The sequence below is a fragment of the Primulina tabacum genome, chromosome 15 (genome assembly GCF_025594145.1).
Source record: "Primulina tabacum isolate GXHZ01 chromosome 15, ASM2559414v2, whole genome shotgun sequence".
NCBI lineage: Eukaryota > Viridiplantae > Streptophyta > Magnoliopsida > Lamiales > Gesneriaceae > Primulina > Primulina tabacum.
In genome coordinates this window covers 30,044,771-30,062,026 of record NC_134564.1, presented here as the reverse complement: position 1 = coordinate 30,062,026, position 17,256 = coordinate 30,044,771, and the positions used below count along the sequence as shown (strand labels likewise).

At 33.8% G+C, this 17,256-nt stretch overlaps 1 protein-coding gene across 1 annotated transcript; it reads right to left on the bottom strand.

Moving 5' to 3' along the window:
* Positions 1-6,254: 6,254 nt before the first annotated feature.
* LOC142526063 (uncharacterized) lies at positions 6,255-7,880 on the bottom strand. Its single transcript, XM_075630336.1, has 4 exons — positions 7,720-7,880; positions 7,548-7,639; positions 7,011-7,150; positions 6,255-6,938 (listed from the first exon to the last, which is right to left on the bottom strand). The coding sequence occupies exons 1-4, from the start codon at positions 7,743-7,745 to the stop codon at positions 6,255-6,257; spliced, it is 942 nt and encodes a 313-aa protein (XP_075486451.1). The 5' UTR covers positions 7,746-7,880.
* Between the last annotated feature and the right edge of the window lie 9,376 nt (positions 7,881-17,256).

Genomic DNA, 17,256 nt, shown 5'->3' with positions numbered 1-17,256 from the left:
AACCCCTCCAATTAAGGTTGTCTGTCATTAACAACAACAAATTACAAACAACAAAGCAAAAAAATCCAGAAATGGCAGGCAACAACAACAAAAGAAAATCTTCATTCAGCCTGTTCGGTTTCTTGAAAGGCAACAACTCCAGGGAGAGACGAGGAGGGGACGATACAAGGAACGAGTACGTGAAGGCGTACAAAGTGTATCCGAGTGATGAAGACAGAGGCCGATGGGTTGCGGAGCCTGGGATTGACAAGAAGGCTTCAGCTTACATCTCTTTAACTACTGATAAATGGGAGAAATTAGCAGTAGCTAATTAATTAATTAATTAATATAAATTCTACATTTGTTATGTACTATTAATAATTATTTGTTATGGGGATATATGCTTCTCTAGATTGGTCAGTTTTATTTTTCAAACTTTTTTTTATCTATTTTTTTTAAAGATTTTAGATTTTATTAATTTCTTTTAATATCTTGAAATGTTGACGGATTTTGCATTGTGGAATGATATTGATGGCATGCGTGTAGGAGACAAGTATATGAAGTGATTATGAAATATATATTTCTATATTAATTTATTGATGGAATGTTTCGAGGTCTTTTATACAAGATGAGCAGCTGGAATAACATATATTATAAGTTATTTTAACTTCTATTGCTTTTTAGGTGTGGATAGATATTTTAATTTTTATTATTTTTCATGATTTAGAAGCTTAAAAATTGAGATTTTTAGAGATAACTACTTTTGGGTTTTCTGTATATAATTTAAAGAATTATAATTCGAAGTATATTTATTGTTTCTGAATTAAAATATTTGATATTTTTACTCTTTATTAGATTATATATTTGTGGTGGTTATACAGTAGGTCTTAATACTAAAATTGAAAAAATTGTAATTTTAGTCATGTAAGTTGACGTGTTTTGGATTTTAGTATTGTAATTTGTCAAGATCTGGTTTTTATTCACTAGCTTGATTTTTTTGTTTTAGTCTTTTTTTTGTTCGGAAGCCATTAACTCCATCAAATATTATTTATTGGACATCGATGTTATTATATGAGTCTTATGTGGTGATATTAAAATCTATGTTACCCATAATGAATCAATCTTAGAAAAATCTCTTCATACTAAAGTGTACGTGTCCCGTGTCCCATCAGCTAATGCATGATGGGGGAATGCCAGGATTAAAATTGTAATTTTTCACTAAAATTGGTGCGTTAATATTTTAATGTACTATTCTAAGTTCTAATAACTCGTGTTTTAATTAATTCAATGGATTGTGTTAGGAATCGAAAATAACAGTTTAGAGTGGATGAATGAACTATTATACAATTATGACAAGTTATGAGAAATTTAAGTTGTGTTAACAGCTCCAGTCCATATTTCAATCAAACTGAGTAATTTAAGCTATTAAAATATCTAAGTGCGGAAACAACTCAAATTACGTAGTAAATATGATATATGAAAGTGCAACAAATCCTTTCAAGTTAGAAGCTCAACAACACGAATGATAATATATAAGATAAATATCAGTCAAGTGATCGTAAATAAAATATACAAGGATTTGTTTATGGAAGTTTGAAGGCTGAGCTTTTACGTCTCACCTTATTCTGTTTTCAAAGGATTCACTAGAAGATTTGATCGGTACAATCTTTTGTACAAACCTACTTCGACTTAAGACTTATCTTTTACTTAATCGGAACTCTTAGCATATTTTTTCTTAACTTAATATGTTAAAAACAAGTTTATGACAGTTACAGTTATTCTCACAATATAATGCAGCTCGTGTAAATAAAATATAAGTGAGAATACAAGGTGCACAAAATAATCCTTAATTGATCTTATAGAACTTTGTGCATGTACAAGAGTAGCTTGAAAATAATCTTGAAAGATAAGCAATATGATTTGAGAATGCTTGATGAAGATTAATGTAACAGTAGTCTCTGCATTTCTTGATTCATCCCCTTTTATAGGTGTTGATTCCCAACGTTAATAAATATATAAGGTGCTCACAGATGTATTGAGTAGCCGACAATCAAGCAGAAAATGGCATGTGTGCTTGTCCTGTTTCCAAATATAGCAACGGCTAATTCAAATTCTATGGACAATAATCGAAAAAGGTAACCAACACATCTTAATTCCGACTTTGTTGACAAATCTCTAAGTAAACTTGGAGATAATTTTTTGTTTTCTTTAGAGATTGTCATCAGATCAATCAAATAGCTGATATATTATGCTCACAGATTAACATGTGACAACTTGATTCCACTCAAGCTATTGTAAGATGCATAGCAGAACAGCTGAGTTGGTCATCTTGATTTGTCAATAAAAGTTTTGTTTCCTCTTATGTATGCGAAGTTGATCAGCACAAGTAATGTTTTTTCAACGATAATCTTTTCATCATTGGAAGAGCGCTTTGCAACAGATTTGCCATTGGGACCATTTTGCAGCAGATTTGCCATATTCGGGCTCGGAGGTCTTCATTTTGGAGCAAATTTGACATATTAAGATAACTTTACAGCCTATTTCCTTATTTAGGCTTGGAGTTGTCAACATAGGAAAATCACTTTGCAAAAGATTTCCCATATTCAGACTACTTTGCAGCGGATAAGTCATATTCGGGCTCGGAGGTGTCATTATTGGAAGAGCGCTTTGCAACAGATTCACCATATTAGGGCTCTGAGTTGTCATCATTGGAAGATCACATTGCAGCATATTAGCCTTATTCAGGCTCAGAGTTGTCTTCATTGGAAGAGCACTTTGCAGCAGATTTTCCATAATCAGACCACTTTGCAGCATATTAGTATAATTCAGGCTCGAAGTTGTCATCATTAGAAATCCACCATGTTTGGACTCTGCATCGCTGTATAATGAACCATTTGTCATTTGTCATGTTCCGTGATCGGGGTTAGTTGACGCCGACGTTGTTTAACAATCACAAAATTGCAAAACAACAAGTCTCGTAGTAATAAAAAACCAGTCTATTTCATAAATAAATAATCATCTTTACAGTGCGATTAAAACAAAATGCGAAAGCGTAAAACATAATAATATAACTAAAAGACAAATAATAAGACTGGTCTTGAATTGGATTGGCTTCAGCACCATCCCCAAAAATATTTTTGTTCTTTATCTTCAATTTGTTCTCGTTCTTATCTCGAGTGGGAATGTAAGGGGTGAGTATTTGGGGAAATACTCAATAAATGGGGAGTCGATCGTGCATAACAAATATCAAGGTTATAAATACACGAATACATTATCATGATTTCAATAATAAGCATGTTGAATCGAATACTAACAAAAATACAAGCATAGAACTGAAAATCATCTCATTTTCATGGTTTACTGATCAGTCCCCTATATGTTATTCCTCTAAGGGGTGATGTCAAATGAACGGTTATTATATCCCACCGTATCAGGGCCTAAACAAAACATATCAAATATCGGAATTTCCTTGCCGTTTCTAATTCGAATCATTACAGTACATTTCAAATGTTTCAAACATGCTTCCAAATATTGTAACTAATATCAAACTACAAATTATTCAAGGATTTACATAACAAATAGAAACGAATATCATGCCGACCGAATTTTTAAAGACATACATAAATTATTATTATTTTATTTTAAAAAAGTTACTAAGCCCACTTAAAAGAATTATAAGTGTGCAAATTTATATTTAATATATTTATCAAAAAACAATTAAAAGAATTATAAGTGTGTAAATTTTATATAAACATTATTCATCAAAAACACACTTAAAAAGAATTATAAGTGTGCCAAATTTTTAGATATTCAAAAGCCCACTTACATAGATATATGTGTGCAAATTTAATAGAAATGATATAAAAAACAAAAACTCACTCACTTTTCTCTTTCTTGGATTAAAACGTGAGGAACTTGCGGGAGAAACTCTGCTTGAACTCATACAAGACTTGGTTCAAAATCTGTTTGCGACTTGGAAAAGGATCCCTGCTTTGAAAACGGACAATACAAGGCAGAACCTTACTCAAATTGCTTGTTGGAAATAGAAGATAGACAGCACTCTGTCCAGTTCGAAATCGGAAAGAATCTTGGCAGCAACTTGGCTTGAAATGTAGCTGGAATTTCGAACAAGCTGAAAGGATTTCGGATAGTGGCAGCACTTGAGCAGCAACTTCAGCTCAAAATTTGGGACATAATGTGGATAGGATGAAGGTAAACCGAGGCTCGAGAATAGCGGCTGGGGAGCTCGAAAGTGGACATCTTTGTGCTTTGTTTTGGTGTGGTTTCCTTCAACTCTTGGGGATGTTTTTAGGTTAGAAAAAGGGAGGATTACACACAATTTTCAGCCATCTTTATGGCCTCTTCGATGGCCTTAGCTACCATTAAAAAAAATGTTACATGTTGACCATGGGCTGTTCAAATTCAGCTTTGAAAAGGCACTAATATGACTTGACAGTTTCGAGATTCATGGCTTGAATGTGATTAATGCTTGGTTGAATCTGCATGTTTTTAAATTTAGGAATTTCATGGCTTGACATGGTAAGTTCTTCATGGCTTTGCATAGGTGAGTTCGGGTCTTCACAGCATTAGCCGAATTCTTTAATAGAGAACTCATATCTCCCCAGGCAATTCCTGAAGAAAATCTCCTGACAATTTTCTATATTTTAAGTAGCTTGACAATCATTCGGATCAAATGAGTCTTGAAGTCCTGGCATCCCTCCTTATCACGGCACTGGCCAGATTCCGTAACAGAGAACTCATATCTTCCGGTATCAATTCCTGAAGAAAATCTCCTGACCAATTTCCTATATTTTGTGTGGCTTGAAAAATATTTGGGTCAAATGAGTCTTGGAAGTCCTGACATCCCCCCATCACGGCACTGTCTGATTCTTAACAGATTTTTGGAATAACAAAAGTACTATATTTTGCCGAACACATTTTATTTAGGATGTTGCTCATATCGAGACCAAGGATTATTGTTCTTGTTCACGTCTACTTACAGCTGTCGGGTTTTCTGTATTATTTGCATATTCACTCAATTTTGTTCTATTGAGCTGATAGAACAGTGATTTCTTGTTAATTGTCATAAGATTGATTCTTAACAGTGAATTTGATTGAGAGTTGAGTTGCTTGGAGTTTCAATTAGTTAGAGTTTACAACTAGCCGAAGTGAGTCTGTCTAAGTGGTTGTATAAAACAAAGTCTTCTAATGGAATCTTCCGACAAAAAATAAGAGGAGAGGTAAAAGCTTAGTCTTCGAACTTCCGTAAACAAATATCTGTCTGTGTATTTCTTGTTTCTTACATATCTGTTTGTTTTACCACTCGTTTGGTGAATCGAGCTGTCCAACTAGTTTGTTAAGTGTCTCATTTCATTGACTTCAGGAAACCTTTACCGCACTTTATATTCTTATCAAGTTTTTTACTGAGCTTAGCTGATCGAGAAGACAACTCCGGCTGTTTAAAGCTAGCTTGAGTGTTACATATCAAGAAAAGAAAAATATTTCCAAGTGTTTATTCACCATTCTTTATACACATATATTATCCTAACAAATATTTCTATAAAAATAACGAGCTTAAATTAATTATTTTTTAATATTTAAATGCACAAAAAATCACTGTTTTTTTTTTAAAAAAAAAATTTAATTAGAGATGTTATTGGGGCGGGTATGGCTAAACCCAAGACCCGTCCCATGAAGAAAACTTTGACCGATTACCCGCCCACCTGGGTTAAATATTCTTCGGACCCGCCCCGTACCCGGACAGGTCTGAAAAAATTAACCCGAGACCCGTCTCATGACCCATTTAGTATGCTCAAACCCGCCCCATACGGGCGCGGGTCCATTGCGGGTTTGGGTTTTATCCAGACCCATTGATATCCCTGAATTTAATTTAGAATTAGTAGCCCTTTTGCATACAATGTGAGCATATGCATTTTTTTAATGGTGAATTAAATTTTTTGTGTAAAATATCAAGATATTTAAAAAGTAGATAAGTTGTGATATTTATATGTGATATATAAAATTACCAAAACGGTTATTTAAATTTTTTTAAAAATAAAGATGATAATTTTTTTGTAATTTTATATGGTTGGTAAGTGGTAACAAAAAACTTAGTAGAGCCTCTGCCACATATCTAATGCAGTTATTATTTGAACCAAAAATGCAAATGAAATCACAAGTTTCAAACAAAAGACGAGTCGGAGATCGTTCCCTCTTACTAATGTTCATTTATCACGACAGAGAAGCTACGAGTTTTGAAAATGGTATAAAAAAATTTATTTTGCGGTAATAAATCTAGTTTTGCCCCTGGTTCCACGAGACGTAGGATGCTCTCGCCCTTGTCTACTTTCAGCTGTCAAGTTTCCCGCATTGGAGTCCAAAGAAGAACGTGATCCTAAGTGATTTTGGTCATATTTTTGCCCCTGAGCTGTTGTTGGAAGAGCACTTTGAGGCAGATTTGCCATATTCGGGCTCGGAGTTGTCATCATTGGATGAGCACTTTTCAGCATATTCGGGCTCGGAGGCGTACTCATTGGTAGAGCTCTTTGCCGAAAATCCACCATGGTTGGTCTTGGGGTCGCTGTAGAATGAGGGTGATTATAAAGTACTTCCATCTCCCGATTCTGTAACAGATAAGACATCTCTCTCCATGACAGTTCCAGGAGAACATCTTCTGACAAATTTCCTCTATTTTGAGTAGCTAGACAAGCATTTGGAAATGAGTCTTGAATTCCTGGCGCTCCCGTTATCTGAAGATGTTCTTGACAAATTTTTGGAAATGAGTCTTGAATTCCTGGCATTCCCATTGTCTGAAGATGTTCTTGACAAGCATTTGGAAATGAGTCTTGAATTCCTGGCATTCCCATTGTAGGACTGGTATTCTGTAACATATGATTCAATGGCCTGGGCAATTCCAGGCGAATATTTTGCGAGCAATTTGCTGCGTTCTGATCAGTAGCCTGCCAAATATGTGGAAACTAAACGAGTCTGGAAATACAATTGGATAAGCAAGAATGATGAGATACGCTTACATTTTGATTAAGTCTATCGGTTGAAAAAATTAATGAGGAGACTTCCATTGCCTCAGGATTTGTTGGACGTCCACTCAAGCATATATCCTCAAAAAACATATTCCACCATTCTTCCAGAAATTCTTTCTTAGTCATGGGAGCTGAAAATAAAGATTTACATAATATATTATCATCAAATCAAATTATAAAACTCCGGGGTATATATATATATATTGGTATAAAAAAACAATTTTTCTAAATATTTTCTTCCCCTCACTATTATAAGGTCGACAGTACTTGATCATATCAAGTTCTAGATTATTAAATTGCACAATTATACAGTTGATGTGTGATATCAAAATCGAAATGCATGTAAATGAAGAATACTGCAGAATGATTGCTTCTTGAATAAACAGAATCAATAGACATATATATAAAATGGTAAAAACAAAATATTCTAATGTGCAATTAAATTAAAGAATCTTGGAATAGGTGGCGTAGAAATGGGTACTGCACACACACACACACACACATATACATACATATATGTATATATACCATCAAGACGAACATTTGCCTCTTGGGCGAACACAACAGCAGTATGACTCATCTTCTTCTGGATCATGTATTCAAGAATGCAGATGTCGAGCCTACAAAACCCGAATTGTATGTAAAAGAAAACCAACAAGAAATAGTGACGAGAAGTTAATTAAACACAATCAAAACTCACATCCTCTTAGCTTCCGAATTCTCCATGGCCTCCAATTCGCAGAAGTACTAACGAAGAAAACGAAATGGAAACGAGAAACTGTGGATTCTTGAAAAAGAAAAAGCTGTCGAATATATCGGAAAGAATTGAAGCTATGAAATTTAGAGGGATAGAGACGTGATTAATGCCATGCAATACATATATATATAACTGAAGGGGAAAAATGGAACCAACTTAATTACAGTTTGCCAAACGAAAAATTGCCAGAGACAACTAAATCCCAAAACGATTTTATTGTTTGTGTATCTAATTAATAATCTTAGAATATACCATTGAGTTGATATTTATCTTTTTTAAATTTAATAATTAACTTTATTTCACGCTGATAAAGGAAATTTTAGGAATAATAATTCAAAACTATAAATAATATTATGAATTTTAAAGAGAAAAATAAAAAAAATAAGGTTTTTAAAGTTGATGAATAATTCAAATAATAATGTATGTAGTGGTGTTAAAGATAAGCTTAAGTGAATAAATAACTATGTTCAGAAACTTTTTTTCATTAATTATATATCTTTTTATTTTTGTTTATCAAAGTATAATTGCAATTTTATGTTTGAATACAATATTATAAAAAATTAGTGTGAAGTTATGGCTCAACTAAGTGGCACGATTAACCACAATTCCAAGGATCACAACAAGTAGAATAGAATTGATTGAAACAAACATATTAATGCGATATTATGGCATTTAAAAGGTGGTTAAAGGCCTTTAAGTGTCAACCTTTCAGCTCCCTTTCCATCCTATAAATAGAGGCCAAAGTTTGAGGAAAAGTGGACACCAAAGCAAGAATTGAAGAACCGAAGTTTTGTCATTTTCGAAGCATTCCCAACACCAAAATTTTGATATTTTCAAAACTTTTAGCAGCAACATTTTTTTAGTGATACTTTCATACCAAAATTTTAATCGAATCTGATCTGATCTTCACGATTCATAATATATTATTTTATGTCCAGAATATCATATCAAAATTAAGTAAAATCCAACCGTTCAATTTTCAAATATAGCTTCCGCAAGAAAGCTTATCAGATTCTAGGCGAGAATAGCACATCCACTGTTTTTTGTTCATACACTAGTCCAAACGACTTCCGAAAGCGATCTCTGTCGTTTATAATTTAGTTCGTTACTTTTGCACGAAATATCTAAATTCAAGCTAGATCCGACGGTTCAACTTGTTACAAACATTTTTGCAAGTTGACTGATTTTCATGCGATCAATTCCAACCCCCGTGTTCTTTTTCACTTTTTTGGAGCAAAAAATATATAGATATTTTAACATTTTGCACACTTATTCTTTTTTTAAGTGTGTTTAATGTTTTATAAAAATTATTTATTCATGTCTTTGAAAACTCGATATACATGATTTATATTCATTTCCATTTGATATGTTATCTTTGAATATGTTTGTTGTACGTTCGATATTAAATATGATATTCTAAAGCATTTTTTAATTATTTGAATGGACAGTTATGATTCGAGTTAGAAATTACAAAGGAATTTCTGATGTATTATTTGATTTGATTTGATTTGATATGACCCTAATACGGTGGGATAAAATAACCGTTTATTTGGGATCTCCACTTAGAGGAATAACATATAGAGGACTGATCATTAAACCATTGAAAATTGATGATTTTTAAATCTATATATTTTTATTTTTCCGTATTAGATTCAGCTTGCTTATAATTGAAATTATGATTATATATATATATATATATATATATATATATATATATAGTATGTATGTATGTATGTATCCTTTGGTATTTGTTGTGCACGATTAGTCCCCACTTGGTCATGAGTGTTTGTGAGTGTCTTTTCAAACACTCACCCCTTACTCTCCTTCTCCATATAAGAATGAAGATCAACTTGATTAGGATGATCACTCCATGTTTTTGGGTTGGTGATGAAGGACCAATTCGATTTCGTAATCGACGCCTAAGCGTTAAAGACGAGCGCCTAAGAGCCTATTTGTTATTGTGAAAAATTTGAGCTTCAAGCACCTAATCACCGCCTACCTGGCGCCTCAATGCCTAGGTTTCGATTCCGTAAAATGTTCCAGAAACCTCATGACATAAGCTCTCCATCCTTATTCAAATCTCCAAACTTTTTTATTTTTGGAAATTTCTCGAAAAATCTCGTTCGATCCTTTATATTGCACCTAAATACTTGAAACTACTTGATTGATGTTGGTTTCAGCCTAGTTAACCTATTTTTTTCATTTTGGATTGTTCTAAATCATTCTGTTTGTCTTGATCAACAACAATAATAAGGATGTTCAATCTTTTTTCCTTTAGCATTATTCAAATATTGATTGTATTTATTTTACTCTTTGAAATCAATAAAGGCTGTTTGATTTATTTATTGAGTTAATTTTGAAAAATTTCTCGAAAAATTCCGTCTAGAACGTATATTGTACTATTTGTCGAATTTATGGAAACATAAGAAGGAAACAATTAGTCTTGACATGCATAATTGAGAATATACCTATCATACATAAGTTAACTAAAACTTCCGACTTAAGATAAAAGATTTGACTCGAGGATAAAAAATTATTGATGAAAAACTAATAAATGAAATTTTGATATAAGAATTTTATAATAAGTTTTTGAATATTCCAATATGGAAGTTGGTTTTTAGTGTCAATAATAAATGTGTGAAAATAAAATTTGGGTTATTAAAAATGCTATGACTAACATTAAATGTGTAGAATCTTGAAATATCTTATTTAAAATGATATTTAGAAACAATATCTTTATTTTAATAAATTTATTTTATTTGAGATAACAAGTATTATATTACTTTATCTATACTATTTTATTAAGTTTGAGACACGTAGAGTAACTAACTTTGGTGTCATGGTCTGTTTTTATAATTATATATATTAATAAAATGATAAAATTTTAATGTAAGTTATATGTAGTTCAGCGGATAGAGTCATTATTTCTTGGGATTTAGGTTTTAGGTTCAATTCTTATGGAGATAATTTTTTAATTTTTTAATTTTTCAATTTATTTTTAAATTTATAAATAAAAATTACAGTGTAGTTCCTCATTATTTCTTATAATTATATGTTGATCCTCATTTAAATATAAATCATCATTTAAATATAAACCAAATGAATTATAAAAAATATTATACAAGCAACGCGTGCGTCGGTCTACTAGTGTAAATAAAGTAAGCCATGAGATATTGATGAATATTGAGGAAAGTGTAACATAATAAGTTTTGACTCTTCATACGGTACCTAAAAAAAGATTGATTTAAGGAGAAAAATATTCAACAAAACATGTTTGTGTTATAGCTCTAGAATCATGGTCTTGATGAAAGCAAAAATAAATAAAATTAGACTTATTTGAGGATTGGTTTGTTTCGTACAAGATTGAAAGGAATTTTATTTTACGATGACTATGTTAATATTTTTTAGATTTAAGTTAATATGCTATAAATTGAGATTGATTTAAGTTTCAAGATTCTATATAAGTTTTAAGTTTTAAGCAAGTAATCGTGATAATTTCAAGATAAGATAAAATCAATATCAATACGCTTATATTCAGTGTCGACTTGACTCGACTTACGATGGTGGACTTTTATTTTCTCCTTGGGATGAATTGGTTAGCCAAGAACCAAGATGTCATATATTGTCATCAGGGGTGCCAATTTCGAACCTGGCCCAAAACAATCAGGTTATGGTAGGAGGTTTTCGGGTTTGGGTAAATTTGGGTTGAACCCGAAAGCTGACCCGAAAAAATAATCGGGTCCGGGCCTGGTTTAGGTCAACCCGGGTTGACCAAATATTACCCGGATTTTTTTATGATTTTTTACATAAATAAAATTAGAAATATTGGCTACATTTTTATATATTGTATGTCTGAATTTTTTATTGTATATTTATCAATATCATAGATTTTCATCATTTAATTTTATTTTTTAAAATATTTTTTTCAACCAGTTGTTTATTTTCTGTAGTAAGTTCTAAATTTTTTACAAGTAGAATTTTTTGTACATAAATGAGGATGTTTGATCAAATATTTATTTTGTAAATTTTTTTTAAAACAATTTATTGGAAGTTATTTTGCGAAGTTTGAACACTTTTTTATTGTTATTCATCTAATAAATTTTTTATCATGTAATATTTATTTTGTGAAGTATACTGATTTTCTAATATATTTTTTCTTTTATGGAGTAATTAATAATTTAGATGAATTTTACTCATAAATTTAAATATTTAAATTCATGAAACATAATTATCATATATTTAGACTATGCGTTGTTATTATGTGTTTAAATTAAAATATTTATCATGTGTTTTGCGTTTTTATTAAATTATTTTGTTAAATAATAAAATAATAATGTTGCATAGTGTAAGACTAAGCGCTTGCCGCTTTACCAAAAGCTATAACTGGTGGTAATGGTGCAACTCAAATCTTTTAAACCGCACAGCAACTCAAACACCATGATTCAATCCCTCTTACAGCAGGGACAATTATTGCACCCAAAAATCTCCCTCTCAATAATTGCACTTCTTGCAATCAATGGGAATCGAACCCGTGACCTTGGCTCTGATACCAATTGTATGACCTAGCGCTTGTTGTTTTATCAAAAGTTATAGCTGGTGGTAATGGTGCAACTCAAATCTTTTAAACCGCACAACAGCTCAAGCACCACGGTTCGATCGCTCTTTCAACAGGGACAATTATTGCACCCAACAATCTCCCTTCTAATAATTGCACTCCTTGCAATCAATGAGAATCAAACCCGTGACCTTGGCTCTGATACCAATTGTATGACCGAGCGCTTGCTGTTTTACCAAAAGCTATAGCTGGTGGTAATGGTACAACTCAAATATTTTAAATCGCACAATAGCTCAAGCACCACGGTTCGATCGCTCTTCCAGCAAGGACAATTATTGCACCCAACACATAGTAAATATATATATATTGTTGAGGATCGGATTGAGTTTAGAAGGGGGGGTTGAATAAACTCAACGACCAACTTATTAAATTCTTCCGAATAATGTGCTAAAATCCTGTTAGAGATTTTAACGATTCTTGTTCAAGTATAAAGACCAGCAGATCACAAGATAATGTGCGGAAAACGATCTGTTGGTTAGTGAGTGAAAAATAATAAAGCTGAAAAGCAGTAGATAGCACAAGGTTTGTTTCTGGAAGTTCGAAGATGAATCTTCTACGTCTCCCCTTCTTCTGTTTCCAGAAGGTATCACTAAAAGACTTTGGTGAATACAGCACAACAATTGTACACATTCACTTCAACAGGACTTACCCTTCGCCTATTGAAACTCTTAGCTTTACAACTCAACTTCTTGAATGATCTTAAGTTCTGAAAAAGACTCTTTTCCAGTTACAAATTCTTCTATCAATGAAATAGTGAAGTGAATAGCTTGAGAAGATATAACGAAAAATAGCTAGCACAATATGATCTCAATGATCAAGAGTATGCAATGAAGCGTGTGCTGCTTTTTCAGTGTTTGAGCTCTTTAGATAACTGAAAGTTCTAACAATGCTCGAATGATATTTTTCAATTCAGATTTTTGTTCAATGCTACGTGTTACTTCACGAAATCCTTCATCTCCATATATAGGCTCTATTCAACGTTCAAAAAACTGAACGATTCTTTTCTTTTTGGTGGTTCAGCTTTATTGCTTAAAATGGACCCTACAGAATACATCAAAAGTAATCAGTCGCAGTTCATACCAAAAATGGTATACCGTCTTAAATGTTCTTGTATAGCATTTAATGGCATTTAATGAAGCAATAAATGCTGGTGTCACGTTAATAGATCAACGGTAATATTTAGAGACTTTGAGATACGCAAGATTCTGTTAGTGTATATTTCGAATTTTGTATCTTTCTAGTTCTGGTTTTAGCTAAGAAACAGTACTTGACAAGTGCTACAAGTGCTTCTGTTTTTCTGCTATTTTACATCTACTGGTTTTGTACTAAGTCAGCATCTACTGGTTTTTACTAGCATCTCCACTTTTACTAGCATCTCCACAACAAATTTAAGTCTAACAATTTCCCCTTTTGTGGTGATGCCAAAACCTAGATGTTCCTTAAACGTTAAGATGAATAGATAAAACAGATTACGAAGCAGATAAAAACAGTTATTATCCAGAAAAATCACGTAAAGCACAAATTAGTTAAGACAAGAAAATAAAACTAATTTGTTCCAATATCTCTGGAAGTAGCTTCATCTGGATTTTGATCCCTTCCAGAAGAATGAGGTCTGCTGCTACTCGCTCCAGTTCTATCTCTAGTTCTATCTTCTTCCCCTTTTTTGGCATCATCGGCAATGACCCTAGCAATTAAGTCATCCATTCGCCTAGATAAATTGTGAATTCCATTTGTCAGCATCTCCAGATAAGGAGTCTGATTAGAAACTCGATCATTAATAGCAGTGAGCGTTTGAGATTGAGAATCAATCTTGGCATCCATCAGGTCCATGATGGTGTAGATTGATCGAAACATTTCATCATGCTCGGTGATCCTGGTAAATATATCAGATTGAGCAAGCGCGATCTGACTGGAACTTTTGGATATGGCCTCTCGAAAGACGATGGTCTCAACATGAATTTTACTCAGAGATTCCGCAGTGTTCTATATTTCCTTAGACATGCGTTCTCGGAAGAATTGAGCATCATGAAATTCGGCAGCATTTTCATAAGATATCCGCTTGACAAAGTCTGAAAGATTTACAAGGTCCCTTTGAAGAGCATCAATTTGGAATTCTAGATCAAATGGTTCCATAGCTGGGGAAGGAGTCCTTGCTTGCAATCTTTGTTTAATTTCCTCCATTCGAGCAATGCGCTCAGGAGACTGCAAAGAAGGAATAGAGAATGGTACAGCTTCTGCTTGAGTCGTAACAGCTGGTTCTGGTTCAGCAGAAGGTCCTTCTGAAGTAGTAGATTGATCTGTTGGCCCTTTGTCTGGTTGCTGCAAAACAGCAGCAGGTACAGATACAGCTTGTGGCTCAACAACAGAGGGTGAAGTATGCAACAAGGTTGCCATTTCAGCTTGATGAGCTTCTGAAAAATGCTCAAGCTCTGGAAGAGATGAAGAAGCAGTAGCTGTAACAGTAGCAGTGGCAGTAGCAATTGCAGATTCTAGGATGGATTGGACTGGAGGATGATCAACAGAGGTAGAAGTAACGGGCATTGTGTCATCCTGTGCTGCTTGAGTCTGCACAATCGATTCGATCACCTCATCAACCGATGCCAGATCATGAACAGAAATCAGAGAGGATGATTGAGTAGGAACTTCTTGAGGTGCAGGAGTACTAGAGACCTTGACTTCAGGAGAAGATTTGGTCGGTTCCTCAACTGTCTGATTCTTCAAAATTGCGGAGACAGAAGTGAGACTGAACTTTGGAGGCCGAGAAAAGGCCTTTTCCTTATTAGCAGTTTGTTCAGAAAGAACTTTCAGCTGCTCCGACAAAATTTGAATGACATTCTGGTCATGAAAAGCAGTAGGACTTGCAGAGTCAAAATTTGACTTTAAGGTTTTCAGAACAGTGTCCATCTTCTGCATTTTGAATTTTTCCAGAATGTAATTGCGACGATTTATAGCTTCTATCACATTTCGTGTCCCGGCAGCATCAAAAACCTTTTTCTCATTTTCTACTGTTTGAGCATAAACACTAGTAGTTTTCAAAAATGTGATTGGGTGGTAGACACGTACCTTAAGCCAATCGTAAAAAAATTTCATATCTTCTCTGGTTGAGATTTCAACTTCTTCCAGATGTAGATTTATTGATGTTTGAATGGTTGATGTTGCCACCGATGACTGAGACAACTCAGTAATCTTTTCTTTCCCTTTTTCAGAAGCAGCAGGGACTACTGGTTTAAAAGCAAAAGAACCAGTAGCAGATTCTCTAATGACCACACCAGAAGTTGGTCTGAAGCTTTGAGCAGGTGAGGGCCCTGATTCAATTGGTTTGGCTTTGGTGGATGAAACAACAGATGGAAAAACTTGGCGGAGAGAAACATTCTCCAGTTCAGATAGAACCGCTGTTTTCTTGATGCGGATTGTTGTGCGAGGCTTCTTCTTAGCTGGGGTGGGAGGCAGTGAAGCTTGCTGAGTGGGTGCTGTTGATTCTCCAGATTCTGTTTTGTCAGAATCAGACAAGACCACAACCCTTTTTCGTTTAATTTTCTTCTGCCCCTCAATTTGAGATTCTCCAATTTCCTTCTTAATGGCCACAAACTCACCAACGGTTAGCTTTGGCCTTAAAGCAAGCACGCTATCAGCATCAGTCATTGTTACCGAAGAGCCATCCTCTTCTGCTGTTCCAGGAAAACCAGCATCTTTCAACATTTTACTGATTTGCACAGCAAATCCAGTACTTTTCCTGATAATCATATCCTTCATAATGCGAAACAGAAAACGTCCCCAATCCACTTTCTTTTCTGATGTGATGCCACCATCACTTGAACCTTTTCTTTTGTTAGTTTGTCAAAGGTTCCAGCCTTAACTAACAAGGCTTTTGCTACTATATCAGCGAGTACCTGGTACTCAATTTTCTGTAGCTTTTTGAAGTAAGAGGGTGAAAGTTCTTCTCCAGTGGCTGAAAAATTTGTCAAGGCGATGGACATGTCTTCCTTTGAAATGTCCGAGAGCTCGGAAAGGCCAGAAATCGGTAGGAAGAAAGTGGAACCCAGAAGTGCAGCATCAATAGAAATCGATGCATCTCCCTGTGTATAGGTAATCTTGCCTTCCACAACTTCTGCTTTGGACATAGAAATTCAGAAGAACAGACTTGTAGATAACAGCGGGTGATTCCAAGAATATTCGAAGCCCGGACTTTTCCAATGATTTGAACATCTTGACAAGATTCTCATCCTTAATAGTGAGAACAGAAGCAAAATTCACCTGATAAGCATTCAACGTATATGCTTGCGGTCATTTCTAAATTTGAAAGAGAATAGAAGTATGTTAGCAGTAGATGCGAAAAAGCAGTAGAGACAAGGAAATAATCTGAGTTCGTAAAGCGTAGTAAAAAAAATGAACGGTTAAAGCAAAATATACAGCCGTCAGTGAACATAGGGACACGTGTCGATATGTTAGGAGAGAGAGAGACAAAAGTGTCAGTTACTCTACTCATTTTAAAATATTTTGAAAAATTGGCGGGCTGTCCGAGGCGGTTGCTAAATAAACAGAAGCTGATTTGTCATTTTATGATAATATCTACTTGAAGTGGACAAGATGCTGAAACAAATGCAGCACTTTAACAACTTCTGGTAGGTATATTGTTTTATCGAAAAGACAAATCAGTTTCTAATATAAATGCCATAAAGATGTTCCCCCTCAATTAATGCAGTAGTAATGGATATTAAATACTAAACGACTCTTGGCAATCTTTCAATTTAAACCGTTGAATTTGAACAGTCGCAAGGATCCTTATCTCCTTTGAATATCACTATAAATACCTGCAAGGGTTAAACAAGGTTAAGTAAACATAAAAATCAAATGAAAGAAGAGGT

Coding starts and splice junctions, on each gene's coding strand:
- LOC142526063 (XM_075630336.1), bottom strand. CDS start 7,745: ATGGAGAATTCGGAAGCTAAGAGGAT. Junction 7,640..7,719: donor AATTCGGAAGCTAAGAGGAT/GTGAGTTTTGAT, acceptor CGGGTTTTGTAG/GCTCGACATCTGCATTCTTG. Junction 6,939..7,010: donor CCGATAGACTTAATCAAAAT/GTAAGCGTATCT, acceptor CATATTTGGCAG/GCTACTGATCAGAACGCAGC.